The 18071-nt window shown below is 42.5% G+C and overlaps 1 protein-coding gene across 2 annotated transcripts in view; it reads right to left on the bottom strand.

The window, feature by feature from the left end:
* The window catches only part of adamtsl7 (ADAMTS-like 7), a 454799-nt gene that overhangs the window by 366252 nt on the left and 70476 nt on the right, over positions 1–18071 (bottom strand). For both annotated transcript variants that reach the window (XM_072583993.1, XM_072583994.1), the window contains exons 4-5: positions 16556–16881; positions 121–487 (exon numbers count right to left, since the gene is read on the bottom strand). In XM_072583993.1, coding sequence (XP_072440094.1) covers positions 121–487; positions 16556–16881 — 693 coding nt within the window. The remainder of the gene's footprint in view (positions 1–120; positions 488–16555; positions 16882–18071) is intronic.

The raw sequence follows: 18071 nt of genomic DNA, 5'->3' as shown, positions 1-18071 counted from the left end.
CCCTCCATTACACTCCCTCACCAACTTTACACTTAATCCGGACCAATGGTCTTTTATACCTGCAAGACACAAAACTTTGAGCATTAGGACACCGTACCGTGTGGTGAGGTTAGGTCATACCTGAGAGTTACATGATTTGTATTGTCTAAAATCTCCAAGACAATTAAATCCCTGAGCAGGAGGGCTCCTTGAAACTCTGGATCGGTGTTGCTTTTGCAATCCTAAGATTTGTTCTGTTGAGGTGTGTCTATCAGTTTGAACTTTGGCTTCGAATGGTGTCTTCATTGTCGACTCCTCAGTTTGATGCAGCGGGAGCTGACTCCGGTGACCTGGCCCCACCATTGGTTTACTTGACTGCTTGGGAGTCAGATGCAAGTGATCCGGCAACTCATCGATATTTACTTGGTCTGAATGTTGGTGAGAGGGGGTGTTCTGAACAGAATCTTTTGCCCGCAACGTCCTTGGTCTCAGTGTATTCAATGGCGCCCTGCAAACATACGGATAGTAGTTTTAAACTAAGAAGGATATTAAATAAAAGCCTAGGGCAAGCTGACATGCATTAATTTAATAATAAGAGTAAATAGCGATGTTTTGCATTGCTTTATTTAATGCCTTTTGTTAAGTTTAAAGATAAGGTCAAATTCTTTAATTGGCCGAATTATGTGTCATTCTGGTTACGGCTGAAAACCATCTGCAGTTATATGAAACCAAGACACACAGGAAAATAAATGGAAACATAACCTTGAACTGCGTTATTGCAAATTATGATGCTTGCTGTGAAAAGCTGATCTTTATGCAGTGTTTTAGAATGTAGCTTGCATTCATAAGACCATCCCCAATTCACATCCACTAGTGATTCCATCTTCAGGGTTACGTACAACTCTCCTGCCACTTTCCTGGCTGCCTATTTGAGATTAACTACATTTTTTTTTAATGAATCACAGTCGTTGGTAATCAATGCTTCTGCCAAAGTGCTGTGCCTGCTCTGCAGCAGCCTAAAAGGCACAACACAGTCTCTGATCTATATGTAACCATGCAAACATTTTAGATACCGTGCTTGAAAATAGTGGCTGTACACAATACTATTTTAGAGGGATCACCAATAGCAAGGCCAGCATTTATTGCCCATCAGTAATTGCCCTACAACTGATCATAATTAGCCACCTTCTTGAACTACACCAATCTTTATGGAAATTTTGAAGCAGTGATAATGAATGAATGGCAATCTATTTCTAAGTTATCGTGGCACTTAACTTGAAAGTGAACAGAGTAGAATTGGTGCTCCCGTGCATAAGTTACAGATGCTCTTCTAGACATCAGAGATCGTGGGTTTGGGGGTGCTGTGAAAAAAGTCTCTGAGTTTCGGCAATGCCCCTTAAAGCCACAGTGAAATGGTGGAGAATGGAGTAACATTTAAGGTGGCAGTAGATGGAATGCCTAATAAGTGAGTTGGATGATTTAATGCTAGTTAAGTAACGTTGGAATGTTACTCATTGAGGCAAGTGGACAGTATTTATTCACACTCTTAATCTGTGGTGGAAAGACTCAGAGTGAGGAGACAAGTTACCCACCACAGAATAAACCAAGCTCTGCTCTTGTAGCACCAGTATGTAGGTGGCAGGTTGAGTTATATTTTGGGTGTTGTTGATAGGAATTTCAACAACAGCAAAGTTCTTTGGCACTTTTGGGATTTGAATGTTACTTGCCATTTACCAGTCCGAGGCTGAAGGCTGTTCAGGCCTTATTGCATCAGGGTATAGGTTGCTTCAGAATCTCAGGAGCTTTAAATGGAACTGAATACTGCAATAATCTGCTAACATTCCCACTTTTGATTTTATCACAGAGAGGTGGTGACTGGTGCCATTCAGAAGCAACCATCAAGCATTCAGTACTCAATAGCAAACTGTTGCCTTGAACACAAATCATTCTTTTTACTGTAATAAAGGCAAATCACCACTACTGCACCCCAAAGACCCCTTTCATGGTTTACAACGTCTTCCAGATATACATCAATGAATCACAGATTTACCTCTTCATTTCCTGCACTGATCTAAAGACTGTTCTCACAATGTCCGAGTACTGCATGATAATGATAGTAAGACACAGAACTGATGCTGAGTTCATGTTTGAGCTCTTAAGTATTACTTTATCTAAATTCTGGAGACGGCATGAGGGAATTCTAATTTTCTCTGCCATTGGAAACAGGACAGAACTGCAGTTAAAATCAAGGGGAGATGGATGTTCCTCTGCACTTCACAGCAGGTTTAATCTTGTTTTTGATGGCAGATGACTCATAGGAGGTTCATTCATATATATGTCAATAACCTGCAAAGAAATCACTTTGTTGAATGTTGTTGTTTCATTCCTTTGTCACATTTTGTCTTGGCATACTTCTGTGAAGTTTCCTGTAACGTTTTCTTTGGCTAAGGGTACTACATAAATACTGGAGTTGTTATTCTCTCTTCCCCTACAGCACATGTTACTCTGTCACCCCTCTCACTCTGTGACAGCCGCAGTCCTCCAGTACACCTCAATGTCAGCGCTGGGGAAGAGTACACTGTGAAATTCTTCAGGTCACCTTCTACTCCCGCGTCGGCTTAGGTTAGAGCTGCACCCAAAAAAGTACTGAAGCCTTTCTCAACATTGACTTTAGTCATTTTCAATTCAGTTATATTGCTCTATTTGTTTGATTACAGAGAAACCGTTTTGTTTGCATCCTTAATTGAGCAGAAGCAGATTGATATCCAGAACAATAATACGCCATCTACACCCTGAAGGTTTGTTTTGCTCTTTAGGGTTAATGATATTCCAGGATCCGCTGTTTTCTGTTCAAGTGTGCTGCCTGTGCCTCTTTTATTTGATTTTCCCATTGTCCAGACTGTTTTGATCAGAGCCTCGTAATGCACATTCGTTTGTTTCCTGTAAGCTTCTCTTCCTTTGACAGAAATCATTGCCCAGATGTTGGGGTGGCATGGTGGCTTCAGTGGTTAGCACTGCTGCCTCACAGCACCAGGGTCTCAGGTTCGATCCCAGCCTTGGGCAACTATCTGTGTGGAGTTTGCACATTGTCTGCGTGGGTTTCCTCCCACAGTCCAAAGTTGTGCAGGTCAGGTGGATTGGTCATGCTAAATTGCCCATAGTGTTAGGTGCATTAGTCAGAGGGAAATGGGACTGGGTGGGATACTCTTCAGAGGGTCGGTGTGGACTTGTTGGGCCAATGGGCCTGTTTCCACACTGTAGGGAATCTAATCTAATCTTCTTGCGTTCAATAAAATGGAGACTGGATATATCCTGAAAGATTCATGTTGGGGCCATGCAAAGGTCCAGATGCATTAACTACACAATAATTACCCAGGAAGTTTTAAATCTTTATTTTCAAACTTTTGAGTGCCAGAGGATCCAGCCCCCACTCAGCTGAAAGAGCTGATCATTTGGGTCTCAAAGTTCCCATTAAGATGTGGCTACTCATCAGTCTGAAAGGTACCATCTAGACCACTGACAGGTTGCCCCAGCAAAGATACCACTACATGCTCATCAGCGCAGAAACAAAGTACAGGTACCATGTATTCACACACGAACACGCTTCACATAATCCAAAAAAGTCAAGGGTCAGAGACCCTTAATGCAACTTCACAGCTGAACTTGGGTTTGGAATTGGCTAAAACCAAAAATTACCCAACAATGATTGTAAAGATCAGACAGCACATTTTAGGGAAGATGCAGAGCTCTGGAGAAGAAATGACTGCAGGTCTAGGAGGCATTGCAAAATAAAAACAAAGTTCAATGCTTTAAGACAACTTCAAGACCTGTATAAATGAAACATACCACTGAGCTAAGGAGAGAATAGCTGAATAATGAACTCAAAAATAACTGCAAGGCTAAGAATGTTTAAAGGAATTTGAACTGGAAATGATTTAAAATCAATTGAGCAACCTAATCATATTTTAGATACGTGTAAAGACAAAAAAAGTGTTGATTGAATAAGAGAAAAATAGAAGGGAGAGCAAGGCTCTCTAAGGTCCAATGTGGGTCAAAATATCACGGGAGAAATCAGTACACATGCAGAATGAGATTTTAGCTTTACTCAAAGAATACCGTAAACCAGTTCCAAACCATTCAAACTGTGTTAGGAATGTATAACATATGTAGAGGTCAGCAAGGAATATGTTCTGGAAGATCTCAAAGCATTACAGCACGAAGCACAATGGGATGCAGAATTATAGAATCAAACGATGCTGGTGGAAACCTGTGATCAGTGTCTATGCCGGCTTTTTGAAAGAACTGTCCATTTAGTTACCTTCTCCACATCTCTGCAATTATTGCTTTTCAAGCCTACATCAAATTCATTTTTGAAAGTTGTTACTGAATTCAATCAACTTTTTAGGTATTGTGTTTCAGATGATAATGACTGTGACAAAATAATTCCTCACCTGGATTTTGCTTGACAATTATCTCAGTCCAAGGAGAAAGTGAGGACTGCAGATGCTGGAGATCAGAGCTGAAAATGTGTTGCTGGAAAAGCGCAGCAGGTCAGGCAGCATCCAAGGAGCAGGAGAATCGACGTTTCAGGCAGCAGCCCTTCTTCATTATCTCAGTCCTCTGAGTATTGACCCTTCTGTCAATAGAAACAGTTTCTCTCTACCAACTCTATCAAAATCCCGGATAGAACACTAGAGTTTAGAAATGTTGATTGAATAGCTCTGGCTATTACTTTTGAAGCTCCATAACTTGGTTGACTGAAGGAGGGAACACACCTCATGTACATCTAGGAAAATAATGAAGCTTAGAGCAAGGGATTATAGAAAAGTGATAATAAGAAGTACTGCATTAAAAACAAAAGAGAGCCCTGCTCCAGGGTAATAAAACAATTGTTGAGTGAGATACAGAAGACTGATGAGTGAGGAGGTATGCGCAACTGAAACATGGCAAAACACTGGACAAAGTGAGTATTGATCAAACCTCAAGGAATTGACAAAGCCTATCAGAAGTAATCAAATACTCCAAAGGGGAGGCTCCAATCAATGAGATTTAGAAATGATCATGATAGAATGGAACAGCACAGAAGTATGCCATTTGGCCCATCAAGTCTGTGCTGCCAGTTTTGGAGAGCAATTCAGTTAGCCCCACACCCGTGCGCTTTCCCTTTAATATTTTCTCTTCATTGCTTCCTCTAACATGGCTGCCCTGATCTAGTTACAAGCGAATGGGCAACAAAATTACCTATCAGCATCGAGATATTGTCAAGCCTCACTGGGGTAGCCCATTGGAATTAGGCCCTGCTATTCGGAGGGTCATCACAAAAGTTTAAGTTTTTTAAAAAATGTGTTAAATTCCCCAAGTTGCCCAGTTTTACGACATAAGTAGGCAGGAAGCATGGACAGCTTTTTGCATGGAATAAAAGTTCCTTTTTATTACAAGTAATTGGGCTGTAGCTATAGAATCATGGATAAACAATAATAATGAACCACTGGTATATAACTCAACAGAGTACAACTAGAACCCACTTATCCACTTCCTTTTACACACATAGATACAGACAGATGCAGACACATGAAGACAGATGCTATGGATGAAGAGAAAACTGGGAAAGCTGTTCAGTGGTCTGTGTTCATAGAATCTAGTGAGATGATTCATGCTTATCAGAATGCTGCTTCTCAATCTTCCTTTTCCAGCCGCTTCAAATGGTTTGCAAAAGTCACAGGGTGGCTGGTTCACTTAATTTATTAGTTGCAGACATTTTATAAAAGTAAGAACTTACAGCAGTTACTGTTGGAGGCAAAATACACTCGTCTTCAGGCTTAATGTGTCATCTACAGAGAACAGAGAGAGCACTCCAGAGCTGCAGCAGGTCAGGAACTCTTGTATCTTGTTCAGCTATCTGTGAACCAGTTGCACAGCTGTTGACAAACAGAACGCCTTTCTCATTGATATCTGGTCAATAGGTCCCAGGCTAACCAGCTATTTCTACCAACGAAAGATCCATCCGTACACAACTCCCCAACTCCAGTTCACCTGCAACCACTTTAACCAATGCTGGACAGCAGCTGTGCAAACAGTGATCACAATGATCGTCAGGGTTGTTGCCTTCAAAACATGCAGCAATCCCAGGTTTTAAAATCGTTCTTTTCTTCTTTCAGCCCATAATTAAAAACATAGAAAAATAAAAAAACAAGGTCTTTACAACTACAAGACCTCAATACACCGGATTGCTGTCCTTTAGTATGTGCTGCTTTAAAGGAGCTTTAGGCCTTTTTCTCTAATGAAGGTACATGTTTTGAAATTCTTATATTTTCCTTTTATTTTCATTATGACACATGCATCTCATGTAGGAACTGTAAATATCGTTTAACTCCAGGTGTGATTATGTCTGGTGTAGAATCAGGCCATTTGGTGTATGAAGTCCATACCAACCCTCTGAAGAGCATCCCATCCAGACCTACTCTATCCTTGTAACCCTGCATTTCCCAGGGTAAATCCACCTAGCCTGCACATCCCTGGACACCAGGGCGCAATTTAGCATGGCCAATCCACCTATCCTGCACATCTTCGGACAGGCGGAGAAAACCAGAGCACCCATAAGAAACCCACGCAGACACGGGGAGAACGTACAAACTCCACACAGACAGCTGCCTGAGGCTGGAATCAAACCTGGGTCCCTGGTGCTGTGAGACAGCAGTGCTAACCACGGAGCCATCATGCTGCCTCTTTTAATCCTGGTGGCCTGGTGACAATCACTATCGAGTCTCACAGATGACTCAGGAATAAACAAGAGGTGTGGCAACATAGACAAGCAAAGAACCGACACTTTGAGGAGAGGTAAGGACAAAAGAAGAGTACACAATCAAGTACGAGAGAAAGGAAATACAGGGAAGGAACACAAGGCATTTTTGATTGGAGAATTTCACCATTTGAAAAATTCCAGCCCTGAAAAACCACAAAAGAAAAAACATTGGGTTGTACTGCTAACTAGATTTCACAACATCTACACATCAATTAACTAAAAAGCTGTCAGCGATATGACGAATCGTAATGGATGACAGGTTTTGTGAAAAAGGTCAGAAAAATGGCAAGGAGAGGAAAGGAAAATAAAGTAGAGTTGTCATTAGTCTTAATCTATTATATTGGTAAAGGAACTGTACAGCCAGGAACATTATAGCCTGAGGGCTCAGTGTACGGTAATTGAACACTCTGGAATGCATGCCATTAGATTTAATCGCAGGTAGTAGGAGGCAAAATGAATGCCATATAAAATTGTATCAACATGCACACAATTATATACGGGACAATTAGATCAAATTTGTAGGACAGAAACACAAAACCCTGCGTCCTTGTACACTTTTTGATTTCTGCAGCATTTGATAGTGTGCAAAGGTCTTCCAAAATGGTTTGTAAGTAAAGATCTTGGCTCATGGAGTAACCAAGAGACTGGGAACGAGGAGTTATTGCAGTGACTACAAAGGACTAAACATCCACAAGGAAAACACTGTATATTATACTGAAGGAAACCCAGGCAGGATGAATTGAAGGGGCTGATCAATGTAGGCGACACACCTTTCAGTGACTCACTCAGTGCATTGAGATGATCACAGGAACTGGAGGAGAATGATACGTAGGAAGTTGATGAATACAGGGTGGAAACTCAGCAAGAGTCAAGGGGGTAGACGGTGTCTTTAGATGTGCAGTGCATGGGGTCAATGTGCTCAGGTTTAATAAGTAACCTGCAGACCCAATATATTGTTCATTGGAGAATGATCCTTTATATTCTCCTTCCCTTTCCAAAGGGCAAAGAAAACAGATCAATGCACAAAGGCGGAGCTGAAGGTCAGATTTATTTGTGGATTAACTTATACTTAAAAGCAAAAAGGCATAGCAAGTTATTGATATATTAAATGAAGAAGTTAATGTGTCACTTTTAGAACATAGATATGTATCTGTTGAGCAGCAGGACCTTTGAGCAGTCAAGTTTGTAGAGCACCAAGATAAGACTGTTTTTAACCCATGGCACACAATAAGACCCGGATGTGCATGAGAATAAAATAAATGAAAAAAAGACTCCTGCCTTAGCACTACACTGGTTGCAACTTTAACTCTTGCAGTCTGGGTGACAAATTAGACTCCCATCGACAGTGATAAAGCAGCATGTATATTATACAAGTACTATTCTCAATTTATTGAGAGGGATGTGTTTTTTGGTCTTACAGTATCTTCTTGAGCTTGGATGCTACTCATTTCTGATTTTTCCTTTTGCTTCACTCACTTGGAATAGGCACTGACAGCTTCGCATGGTTTGGTGGGGGGGGTTCATTCTCCCATCATTGGATTGGATGGAGGAACAGGAAGAGGTTGAACAACAGAAGGAATAGCTTGTTGGAAGACAGGTGGGGAGATGGTTGCTTGGAGAGTCAATTTAGGCATCAGTGGATACACCTCAGCAGTAATGCACGTGGAGGTTCCAACATTCCGGGAAGCTCAGCAACATGACCTGCTCCACATTCCTGATGAAGGGCTTTTGCCGGAAACATTGACTCTCCTGCTCCTCGGATGCTGCCTGACCTGCTGTGCTTCTCCAGCACCACACTCTCGACCCTAATCTCCAGCATCTGCAGTCCTCACTTTTACCTACTCCATATTGGAGCAAGTGACTGAACATCACCAATGGCTATGAAAACATCACCACCACCTCAGTAATTTTACCTCTAGGTTCCTTCCACAATGCTTTGGGGATACCTCCCTGTTCTGCACAAATGTGTGACCTCCTACCCCAAGATAAAGCAATACGTTACCATCCTTCTAGCCACCAATAGGCATTATATACTGTGATTTGGCTGATGGTGTTTCTCTGTAACATTACCATTCCTAAACAGCTCTGGTACTACCACAACCAACAGATCATCAGAAACAAGGAGTGAATTATTCTACCCTTCACTCAAAGGGTCAGGTACCTAGATAAGTCTGGGGGATCCCCACCCATAGAGAGCCTCCTACGTTATTGTGGTGTGCTTCAAAAGCCAGTGTGGAAGATTGGAAAGGCCAAAAGCTTTCCTTTTGAGACCTGATGGCAGATGAGTGTGTTACTTGCTCCAAATGTAAGTAAGTCATCACTCACAAGGAGACAATGGGAAAGATGTTGATGAATGGACTCAGAACTAAGGGGCAATTCAAAGGGGAGGGATCTCTCTTTGAGCTTAAATAATTTTTTGCTCTCTCAAAGGGCTGGTGCAACTTTGGAATTCTGTCCCAGAAGACAGTGGAGGTGGAATGATTGAATATTTTTAAGGTGGTGGTAGATTGACTTCATTGCCCAATAAGAATAAAAGACTGTAAGAGGTAGACAGGAAAGTGGACTTCTAAACACAGTCAGAAGGGCAACTTTATTCACACAGAGAGAGTGGATCGTGTGTAGATTGAACTGCCAGAGGAAGTGGTGGATGCAGATACATTTGCAACATTTAAAAGACATTTGAATAAGTACATGATCAGGAAAAGGTTTGGAGGGATATGGGCCAAATGTAGGCAAATGGGACTAGTTTAGTTTGGGAACATGAACTGGTTGGACCAAAGACGTAAACACAATGACTGCAGATGCTGGAAACAAGATTCTGGATTCGTAGTGCTGGAAGAGCACAGCAGTTCAGGCAGCATCCGAGGAGCTTCGAAATCGACGTTTCGGGCAAAAGCCCTTCATCAGGAATAAAGGCAGTGAGCCTGAGGTTCTGTTTTACATGCTGTATTACTATGACTCAAGGTGAGCCATGAATCTTAATGAATGGCAGAGCAGGCTTGAGGGGCCAAACGGCCTACTCTTGATGTTCAATAGATCCACGGGTATTCTATCTCCCCACCCAATGAGAGAGCAGAATCCTTTTTGTTAGGCAGGTATCTACCCTACTTCTTCAAAAGCTTGGAGAACCTGGTACTCATACTTGGAAGGAAGGCCTGCTGCATCTTCAGGCACTGAAGTGGACAGCACAGGTCCTGCCTCCTGACTGAGGACAATGTGCATTCAGTCAACCATGTCCAGCTACTTAGAGCATCAATTCCATTTAAACAGTAGCATAAGAAACATATTTTCCCAGCACTGTCAAACTGTCCCATCACAATCCGATTCAAGTAATTCAGACCCTTTGCAAAGCAATATCATCCCAATAAGATGCCACCCCAAATCTCCATGGGTGTGATTGCCATTTTAACTCTTGGGGCAAATCAGATGAGCTATGAGCTTGCCCAATGGCACCAGCAATTTTCACAGCTGGGCATCTTTCTTATTTTTTCATGGGATATGGGTGCCCCTGGCAAGGCCAGCATTTATTGCCCATCCCTAATTACTCTCAGAGGGCATTTAATGGTCTCCCACGTTACTATGGATTTGAAGCAATGTGTTGATCTAAAGTGCATCCATATCTGTATGTATTGGAACACCATGGACCTTCAGAAACAGATGGACTCCACATTCACTGGGGTGTGTCATTAGACTAGAAAGGTTGTTTAAAGTTAATTTGTTGGGGTTTCTTTAAGAATCTTTTTTTGTTGCCCAAAGTTTCTGATTGGATCAAAAGAGATATAAGCACACCACAGGAAGGAAGAAGGAGAAACATCAATATTGAATTAAAGATATTTCCTCCTGTAGTCAGCCCCAATACTCAAGAGATTTGCAGGACAAAGCAGCCCACTTGATTGGCACCCCATGCACAATATTCACTCACTCCAAGATCGATAGGAGGCAAGGCAGAAAATCACCAACACTCCTTCGTCAGCACCTTCCAAGTCCACAATGACTACCATCTGGAAGGACAAGGGCAGCAGATACATGGCAACACCACAAATTTCTCTCCAAGCCACTTATCATCCTTACTTGGAAATGTATCACCATTAGTGTCAATGGGTCCTGGACCTCCTTTCTTAACAGCATTGTGAGTACACACACACCACATGGGCTGCAGTGGATTAAGACAGAAGGACCACACCACCTTCCTATGGACATCTAGGGGTGGGCAATAAAATCCTGGTCAAGCACGCAAACACCCTCTTGCATAAATGAATAAAAAATATTGATAATAATTTTACAGTTTTTTTAGTTTAAATTCCTATAGGATCATATAATGCAAATGTTCGATATAGGTTGTTCACCATTAATGTCACATGCTTCTGCCATTTGTGATTCTGTTGCTTCTCAGCTTTAAACATCACAGAACTTTAAACGTCAACTGGTGTAATTCTCGGTTTTGAAGATGTTTGACCGTTCTTGCTGAATACTGGAGTCAGATAAAGTGTGGCTTTCTTGGGTTATGCCCAAAACTCTCTTGCACCTCGGATGCTGCCTGACCTGCTGTCCTTTTTCCCACGCTCTATCACCTCTGACTCTCCAGCATCAGCAGTCTCCACTTTATCCTAATTGCTGAATATTGGCCCAGGTTTTGCGCCCATAGTAATGGCCAGAGCTGGCAATACTCCAGCATAAAACCGACAGCAACCTCTGGCCTCAGAGTGTGGACTGAGCTGTGGAAACTCACTCCTCGTTGTTTGTGTTACTCAGTTCCTCCACAGGGAGCGCTGTTGCTGCCTTCAGAGATGGAATGAAACAGAGCTCACTGCGAAGATGTGAACTCAGGCAGTTATGTTATTTGTTCCTGAGATTTCGGTGTTGCAGCTAATGCTGATAATTACTCCTCTTCAGAAGCTACTTTTTTGAACTGCTGCTCTCCATGTGATGTGTGGGTTTGCCTACAATGCTTTATATTTTGAACTGCCTTGATGCACCAAATCAGCTTTGCTATGCCATTTGAAGTGAAAACCTCTACTTATATCTATTTCTATTGTACTGAGCAAGCTAGCACCTGTGACTAGTAACATTAGGGCAACATTTGAGAGGTTGTTAGACGGCAACATTTGATTCTACCTTGCAATAGAGGTGAGGCTTATTGCAAGCTTGTTAACCTGGGGATAACAAAGAGCAGTTCCAAACATTACGGCTGGAGTCGGAAAGGCAATTGGTTATGAGATAGAAAGATATGTACTCGTCAAGCGCTGACATTGAGCTATACTACAGGGAGGCTCAGCAGGTAAGGTAAGGGAAGGTAAATGAAACGTTGACCTTCATTTCAGAGTGAATGGAGTACAAAATATTGATGCTTTGCCAAAACTGTACAAGGCACGAATCAGAACACAGCTGGAATACTTTCACACTTTTTAGGGAAGATATTCTGGTATTGGAACTAGTCCAAAGAAAGTTCACTTGGCTGATCCTGGGTATGGAGGCTCTGCCTTATGAGGGGATGTTGAGTAGTTTGGGGCTGTACTCAGTGGTGTTGAGAAGATTATGAGGTGACTTTATTGAAAACTATAAAATTCTTAGGTGGACTCGACAGGGTAGATACAGAGAGGTTGTTTCCCCTTGTAGGGTGTCTATGACCAGAGGGCATGACCTCAGAGTAATAGGTCATCCAGTTAAGACAGAGGTGAGGAGGAATTTCTTCTCTCAGAGGCTCATGAGTCTGTGGAATTCTTTACCACAGAGGACTGTTGAGGCTACATCGTTAAATATATTAAAGGCTGAGATAGACAGATTTTTAATCAGTAAGGGAATCGATGGTTCCAGGAAGAAAGCAGGAAAGTGGAATTGTGGATTATAGGATCCCAACGAATGGGGGAAAAGATTTGATGGACTCAATGGTCTACTTGTGCATTCAAGTGACAGAAGAAAACTGAACTACTGAACCGAGTCTGTATAGTTGCAGACCTAGTGACAAGTCATGAGCAGATGAATTGCTCTGCGTTGTTGGGGCTCAGGGAAATCCTTAGAGGAAGAGAGGGAGAAATAAGTGATGGCTAAAGTAAATAAGAACAATAGCCTTCCTTTGTGAACTAGATACATTTTTAGAGCAATTCAGTATAATCATTACTAAGCATTTTATTCCAGATTAATTAATTGAATTTAAATTAAGTGCCGTGGTGGGAGGTGAACTCACTTCTCCAAAATGTCAAGCCAAGCCTTTGGATTTCCAGTCTGTAACATTATTACAATCGCACTGTCCCACAGTAGTGACTGATGAAAAGTTATGATATGGAGGAGCCGGTGTTGGACTGGGGTGGAAAAAGTTTTTAAAAAAATCACACAACACCAGGTGATAATCCAACAGGTTTATTTGGAAGTCGTAGCTTTCAGAGTGCTGCTCCTTCCTCAGGTAGCTATGGAACAGGATCATAAGACACAGAATTTATAGTAAAAGATCACAGTATCATATATGCAACTGATGTGATACGTTAAACAAACCTAGATTACTGTTAGGTCTTTCATCTTTTAGAATGGGTTGCAGGTTTTAGTTCATTAATATGTAAATCCCAGAACTTCTTTCAAGTTACATTCTAGAAATAACTTAATGTTTTATTAAAAAAGGCGACATCGCCGCTCAGACAATGCATTCAAGGTGTGAGGTTAGAGTCTGTATCCTAATCCTGTGTCAGACTGGGTCTATTTCTAAACTAGGAATTTATAAAATGTTACATGGATTGACTGCCTGCAGATTGTGTTCTTCTTGACCAAAATAGAATGTATCTGCAATCACAATTCTGCAAATGCAAATTCACCCCATAGACTTAAATGTGTGTGTGTGTGTGTGTGTGTGTGTGTGTACGTGTGGGCGCGCATGCGGGCATATGAGTCAGAGAGAGAGAGAGAGAGAGAGAGAGAGAGAGAGAGAGAGAGAGAGGGAGAAAGTGGGAGAGAGTGTGAGTGTGTGTATGTGAATGTGAAAGTGTGAGTCATGTGAGTGTGTTTGTGTGTACGCACCTCTCAGGTGGTGTGTAGGTGTCTGTCACTCTCTCTCTCTCTGAGACTTGGTCTTCAGCTTCAGTGGTCAGGGACATTCGGCCTCGGATCTTCAGTTGACCATCTTCCAAGGCAGTCTTTGGGTTAGGCAACAGTGCAAAGTGGCCATTGCAGAGGTTGATAGCCAAGTTCAGTACCCATGAGGACAGCCTCAACTGGGACCTTGGGTTCATGCCACACTACAGGTGACCTCACTACAGGATACACACTCTCTCTCTCACACACACTCTTACAAACTTGCATGCCCACGCAGACCCTCTCTCATACACGTGCTCTTTCTCAACCACACACACATACACCCCAAGAGGGCGCATACACAAAACACACACACACACACACACACACACACACACATATATAAGTCTATGGGGTGAATTTGCATTTGCAGAATTATGACTGCAGACACATTCTATTTTGCTCAAGAAGAACACAATCTGCAGGCAGTCAATCCATGTAACATTTTATAAATTCCTAGTTTGGAAATAGAACCAGTCTGACTCAAGATTGGGATACAGACAGACTCTAATCTCACACTGTTAATGCATTGTCTGACCGGAGGTGTCACCTTTTTTTATATATAAAACATTGTTATCTCAAGAATGTGATTTGAAAGAAGTTCTTGGATTTACATATTAATGAACCGAAACCTGCAACCCATTCTCAAAGATGAAAGACTTAATAGCAATCTAGGTTTGCTCAATGTATTGTACCAGTTGTATACACGACACTGTGATCTTTTGCTATAACTTCTGTGTCTCATCTGCTCCACAGCTACCCGATGAAGGTCACGATGTGGATGAGCTGGACTGTAACCTGGTGTTGTTTAGTTTGTAACCTGAAGGAGCAAGGCTCCGAAAGCTAGTGTTTCCAAATAAACCTGTTGGATTATTACCTGGTGTTGTGTGATTTTTAACAATGAAAAGTTAAGCCTTAAACTTGCAGTGGCTCAATATGTTGAATAAATTGAAGAACCTCTTTGATAAATTTAATTTAATAAATATAGACACTCATTCCCCTGAAGAAAATTAATGTGGCAAGAGTTTTTGAAATTTTAATCTTTTTAAGGACAGCCTTTCAGCATCAAGTCTTTGCCTTAATCCCATGCACATGTCCCAATCATTATTTTGCTTCCAGTATAATGGTTAAAATGTAACTTGCATTTCTTTTTCCAAAATTACTGCTCTGTGGTTTGCATGCCTCAGTGGGGACTCTAAAATCTCTGTGGGTTACAGACTTCCCTGCTGCTTTCTTGTTAATAAATGCCAGCCATCCCCTGTAGAGGGTGCCACATTCAAACAGATGTGGATTGACTGGAAATCCTTGCTGACAAACCCATGAAAACTCTGCAGCCAAACGTCCACAAGGTGCAGGGTGAACGCCATTCCCACTCCCACTCACTGCAAATTCCAGGCCAGTATAGAATCAAAACACCAAATACAACTGAGCTGGGAATATGCAACTTTGGGATGGGGACAGACTCAAATCTGGATTAGTGGTGCCGGAAGAGCACAGCAGTTCAGGCAGACTCAAATCTGCCCACTCCGGTTCATTGTCTAACTTTATTTCACCTGAGAACCTGACTTGTCCCTGTCTCTTTGAAAAGAATTTTAATACCTAACCACATGCCCACCCCCAAACTCTGCCAGAGGTAGGTTCTGAGGTAGAGTAGTCTGTTTGTTCAGTTGGGAGGCTGTGTGTTCTTCGGGTCATGGGTGGGAAAGGTTTCCACCACCTCCCTGTGTCCGTACCCTTGGTTACTCCAGGGTAGGAAGGCTGTGGGCTGTCTCACCACTCACTCAGACACCGAGGTGAAAACCTTACGTGGGTGGTTGAGATTATATGCTTAATGTAGACATCAGAAAATACACTGTGAAAAATGACACTGACTTGAAGTTAAAAACAGACACATATAAGACAGAATGCCTCATAATCAAAACATTATTAAAATGTTCATACAAGCCTTGGCAAAACTGCTGTCGAGGCAACCAGTGCTGGAAAACTCAGACTAAATGTTAAAGTCACATCAGGACATCTGCTCTTAAACCAGGCACAAAGGCAATTCTGAAACTAGCTTTTCAGTTCACAGCTGGGCAGCATAACTAGGGTGGCATGGTGGCTCAGTGGCTAGCACTGCTGCCTCACAGTGCTGGGGACCTGGGTTTGATTCCGGCCTCAGGCGACTGTGTGGAGTTTGCACATTCTCCCAGCGTCTGCATAGGTTTCCTCTGGGTGCTCCGGTTTCCTCCCACAGCCCAAAGATGTGCAGGTTAGGTGAACTGGCTATGCTAAATTGCCCAGAGTATTCAAGGATGTGTGATTTAGGTACATTAATCAGGGTAAATGTAGAATGATAGGGTAGGGGAATGGATCTGGGTGGGTTACTCTTTGAAGGGTCAGTGTGGGCTTTTTGGGCCGAAGGGCCTGTTTCCACACTTAGGGATTCTAATTCAACTTGGGCGATTTCACTTTTTTAAAAAATCTGAATTAATCTGTCTTTCTATGCCCTTTCGTTTTAGAAACTGAAATTGGGATGGGAGTTCACAAGACCCGGGAATCTGATCCTTGTTGAAATACGTCAAAACATGCCTGGCTCCTGGCCATCATTATTGTTCACCCTTTGCAAATCCCATCATAAGAGGTTGCGGCCTAACAGGAGATTTCAAATGGTCTTTAAAACCCCAGTTGATCGCGGATAAGGAGCTGCAAACAGAAGATTTCATCGAGGTTTACCTGTTAGAGATCTGATAAATCTGGTTCACGCTGGTTCCTGTCAGCTTGTAGGCTGGACTCCGATGAAGTGGGTAAGAGTGGCGAACACTGGAGAGCACTCGGCCAAGGGGAATGTGAAATGCTCGCAGAGACTGATCTCCTGTTGCAAACTGGAATGTTGGCTGGGCTCTCTGCTTTATCCGAGGAAGACAGGGCCGTGTCTGTTGCATTACTCCACCACCACATGTCCTGGTGCAGGAGGACCATGGGCCCCACCTACCCCAGGAACCTTTAGCCTCTTCCTCTGTAAAGCCGTCTGCAGTCTGATGCTTCTCTTGGTTTGGAACCTTTGATGACAAAAGGAAACCCAAATTATCTTACTCGTGTTATTTTGAAATACAGTATCAGATTTACTGAGCGAAAATTGGTCATTTGTCACTTCGACTCTATGCTGGCTCTCTGCAAGGCACAGGCCTGAGGTTTTACTGGATCAGAAGTAAAAAAAACAGGGAAAAGCCCTCCTTTCACAAACCCAGCCCCAAAGTGCCCCCCAATCCTCTGTGGTGGGTATTAACATCAGGTTTTCTGGTAGTCATGGCCACCATCCACACAGACAGTTTGAATTGCCAGGTGCAATGTGGAGATTACCCAGAGACTGGCCAAGGAACCAGCCTTAGTTTTGTCCCATCTGCGAGTGAAGGAACAAAATGATAAATAAAAACAGCCTCCAGTCTTCATCCCTCACACTCTGTCCATGCACATTCAATTTCAGCCCATGTTGGCATGTGCCCTTTCACCCAGCCTACAGTTTCCCATGCCCTCCATGCCAATCAATTCTCCAATACCAATCTCCCATGGCCCCTCATGTCAAACTATGTCCCTTTATCGACCCAGTGTGCCTTTGTAGCATCTGTGCAACTCATTAGTATCATGAGGAGCATAGACAGGATGAATAGCCAAGGTCTTTTCCCTAAGGTAGGTGTCGCCAAAACTAGAGGGGTAAGATTTAAAATGACCTGTGGACAAATGTTTTCACGGAGACGATGATGAGTGGATGGAGCTGCCAGAGGAAATGGTAGAGGCAGGTACAATCACAACATTTAAAAGACATTTGGAGAGATACAAGGATAGGAAAGGCTTGGGAAACGTGGTTAGCGTGATTGAGTTGGGCTGAAGGGCCTATTTCCATGCTGTGTATGACCCTATGACTCTAACTCAGTTCCTTGCCATCCACCTCTTTATACCATGCCGACTCACATAGTTTCCACAATAGACAGACCTTAGGACCCATGCTGAAATTTTTAAAATCTTAAGTGTCTGTGGATGAATTCATTTTTAAAGGATAAAAAGTCATTAATTGCATGTGCCTTCCTTTAATCATTCATAAGAACAAGCACAATTATAAAACCAAGAACTGCGGATGCTGGAAATCCAAAACAAAAACAGAAATTGCTGGAGGAACTCAGCAGGTCTGGCAGCATCTGTGGAGAGAAAACGAAGTCATTGTTTCAGGTCCAGTGAGCCTTCATCACAGCAC

Source organism: Chiloscyllium punctatum, chromosome 14 (assembly GCF_047496795.1).
Source record: "Chiloscyllium punctatum isolate Juve2018m chromosome 14, sChiPun1.3, whole genome shotgun sequence".
Taxonomy (NCBI): domain Eukaryota; kingdom Metazoa; phylum Chordata; class Chondrichthyes; order Orectolobiformes; family Hemiscylliidae; genus Chiloscyllium; species Chiloscyllium punctatum.
This window is presented reverse-complemented; position numbering and strand designations above follow the sequence as displayed.